Raw genomic sequence first — 3,468 nt, 5'->3', positions numbered from 1 at the left:
GGCGCGGACTAACGTCCTGGAGTGAATGTTATATAAGCGTTGAGAGGCGAGCTGACTAGCCTCTCCGGATGGATTCTACGCGAGTTTTCTGAAAATTATACTTGGCTCTTTCTACCTTCTTCCATACATCGTTGTTTAAAGGCTTTAGAAGCGAAATATTTGGAAATATCATGCAATACGAAGCGATGCGTTCGTTTTTATCGGCTGGCAAATTTGTGACGTAATTTGACATTTTATCGTAATCGTTGATCGATATATGGAATTTGATTGACGTGACTATTAAAAGCGTGGTACAATTATACCTTTCTCTGTTGTAACGACCACTTTCGTTGCCATTGACACGACACTTGGAATTCTACAAACTCTTCCTCTGATTCCCTGCTCGCATAATTTCCCACGTCATTTAACCCTGTTACACAAATCACGTTGCTCGTCCTTTTCGCGTGTCATCAGAACAAGCACGGAAGAAAATCCTAAATTCGACAGCCTCTCCGATTACCAGCGAACAGTATAAATTACGCGACAGTGAGGACGCGAGACACAGAGCCGGACGGGACAAGGGATGAACAGAGAGACGAGGAGAGTCACGGAGAGAAGAAGAAAGAGAACGTCAGAGAGGATTGTCTCTGTAATTTCATACACGGAATTCCTACAAAAGGAGGGATGTCACGCGCGGTGCAGTCGCGATGGGAAGCGTGGGAGTGCACGCATGTTACGTGTACGATAATAGGCGCTGCAAGGAGAAAATAAAAAGAGAGCAAACTTACGTGTATTGCAGTAGTCACCCTTCCATCCAGAGAGGCAGACGCGCTCTCCGGACGGGCTGCAGCTGTAATGACCGAAATTGTCGTCCCTCGGCCTGCACAGATTTTCACAACCCTTTCCATAGTAGTGCGCCACGCAAGTCACCCTATATTCGTACACCATCTTCGCGTGTGCGCTTCTGTATTCGTCCTCGGTCCAATTCGGCCCGACGTCCAGCCACTTTTGCGTCGTCAGCCTGGTTATCAATACTTTTTCTGGAAATTAAGAAAATTGTCTGCGTTAAGATTTTGTGATATTTCCTTCTATCTTTGTTATTCATGAGAACTGGGAAATGTAAATTCTTTCACTGCATTAATTACTGCTAAACGCTATTAAGGTTTCGTTGCATCTTTTTCTTTCTACACTATGAAACTGTCTTAAAATATTTTGATTCTTTTCCCCAGTCTTTTCTTATACGAAGCAATAATTTTGTTTACAGTACGACAATATTGCTTTCCTAGGAGATCAATTAACCTCGCTGTAATTCAAATGGATTTGTCAAGAGATTCGCTCCGATTGATACGATACAATGAACTGCTCCGTTTGCCCGGCTGAAATCAATTCCAATTTACCACCCATTGATTTCGACACGTCCGCGATGTCCCACGTGTCGCCGTATCCCCCAGAAACATCCCCAACAATACCACCTATCATTCTATACTCTCTCGCTCTATACGATCGACCAACCCCTCCGATCAATTACTACGACGATTCTTCAACGCGACAATTTCACGCGTGAAAATCAGGCTGATCGACGTGACACTAAATCGAAAGCGTATTCAAAAATCTATCCCGTTGAAAGCAACGCGATCAATACGATAAGTCTGAAATTTGACGCTTCCAAGTTTCATAAATCAGCACGAACCAACCTCGAAAGAGTACTAAAAGATCGATCGCCGGTGATCATCATCGTCTTGGCGCATCTCGATCGATCAATCGTCCACGGCAGAGGGAGAGAGTGCGGCACGAAACGCGAAAAGTAATTAAGCATGTTCATCGGAAGGGCAGAAAGAGAGAGAGATAGACAGATAGATAGAGAGAGAGACAGAGGAGCAGCGAGGTGGTGGTGCTGCGCCCAATGATGCGATCGAAGTGCATCGGCCTCCGGCGAGAGAGACAGAGAGAGTAAGAGAGAGGGCAGACCGGACGTTCGTCCGCTATTGCTACTCCGCCGGCGGCACGCATCCGGCACAAAGAGAGTAAGCGTATACCACCACGTTGTGGCTCTGGGAAAGAGGCGTTCTTCTTTTCTTCTTCCTTCTCTTCTACACCGCCACCACACAAACTACTACCCTCTTCCTTTCCTATGTATCTCCACCTCTTCTACTTCTCCTGGCTGCCTCCTTCTTCTTCTTCCTTCTACCATTGCCTACCTGTTTTCGCAACAGAATAAAAGTAGAAGGAGGAAGAAGAAGAGCACACACGATTCAGGCTTCCTACTAAACGTATTATCGTAATGGGGCAACAGATTAGGAGGGCTCGTCCATCTTTCTCCGTCGTTCAAGCCTCGATCAGGTGCCCTACCGAAAAAGCTGCGTCTCACGATGCACACAGGGTCCAAGCAAGCCTGACTGGGCCAGTTCATGATGTTCGTGTGAGAGACTCATGGCACGGGCAAATGGGTCGAGTAGTATACATCGGCCGTGCTGTATGGTTACGTTGTGGTCGGTAGCGTAAGGAAGAGTTAAGTGGTCAGCCTCCGTGTTCCCGTTCTTTTTTATCCTTTTCTTTCCTTTCTTTTCGTTCTAGGTTTCGGTTCCCTTCAGGGCCTCCGTGATGAACCTAATGAACGGTTCACCGGAGCAGTCTCGCGATCGCCAGGGGTCTATTTTTGAAACTTGGTTGAATTTCGAGAGCCTCCATTTTTCTTTTTTACTTTGCGGCAGTAATCGCCAGCGAAAACTCGCGAGTAGAAATTGGGCGAAAAGAGAGTTTTGGTATAATCGGGGGAAGGATAGGTTTCGAGATGCGTTCCAGGTGTTTTCGAGATACAAAAAGCAATTGTTTCGTGAAGGATGAAACACGAGACGCGATCGTAAGGAGATCGCGCGCTTCGAATCAGCCGACCAACGATTTCGCGACGTCTGTTTCAAGCTACGGAAAACCGTGACCATATCGCGCGGCGACAACCGTCAGAAAACGGACCTTTCGTTACGCTATCGAGTCTCACCGGAATTACAAAGCCCACATGCACTGTACAGCCTATTTCACCCGAGCACATACTTTCAATATTTTTGCTCGTTTCAATTTCTCATAAACGTCTGCATATTCGACGAATACAAGAGACGAGACGGTAAGTACGAAACAAGGAAACTACCAAAACTGAGATTTCTCGCGACTAAAGATCTCGGTGGGAAAGTAAATATATATTACTCTTAAGTAAAATACGCAGTGTATCGCCTAACTAAACATACTCGTACAATGTTTGTAAAGCAAACATATATCTCAAATTATTAATAAATAATCGACGGAACAGGCAGATCGAAGCAGGGAAGGGAATCGACGAAGAAAAGAGCAAAGAAGTTAAAAAAAAAATGAAAGAAGATAAAAAGAAGAGTAGAAATAAAAGGACGAAACGCAGGATTCGCCGATGGCGTGCCCGGCAATACTTAAACAGGATACCCAGGGCCCTCTGTTCCCAGAAGGGAAGTAACGTTTCGCTGT

General features: G+C 45.6%; 1 protein-coding gene across 1 annotated transcript in view; it reads right to left on the bottom strand.

Moving 5' to 3' along the window:
* The window catches only part of LOC100746813 (neurogenic locus protein delta), a 51,871-nt gene that overhangs the window by 19,744 nt on the left and 28,659 nt on the right, over window positions 1-3,468 (bottom strand). Inside the window, 1 exon segment of the mRNA XM_003488249.4 lies at window positions 768-1,019. Within this exon segment, the coding sequence (XP_003488297.3) occupies window positions 768-1,019 (252 nt within the window).

The sequence above is a fragment of the Bombus impatiens genome, unplaced genomic scaffold (genome assembly GCF_000188095.3).
Source record: "Bombus impatiens unplaced genomic scaffold, BIMP_2.2 scf_0219, whole genome shotgun sequence".
Classification (NCBI taxonomy): domain Eukaryota; kingdom Metazoa; phylum Arthropoda; class Insecta; order Hymenoptera; family Apidae; genus Bombus; species Bombus impatiens.
Note: the sequence above shows the minus strand (reverse complement) of the source record. Positions and strands in the feature narration are given on the sequence as shown.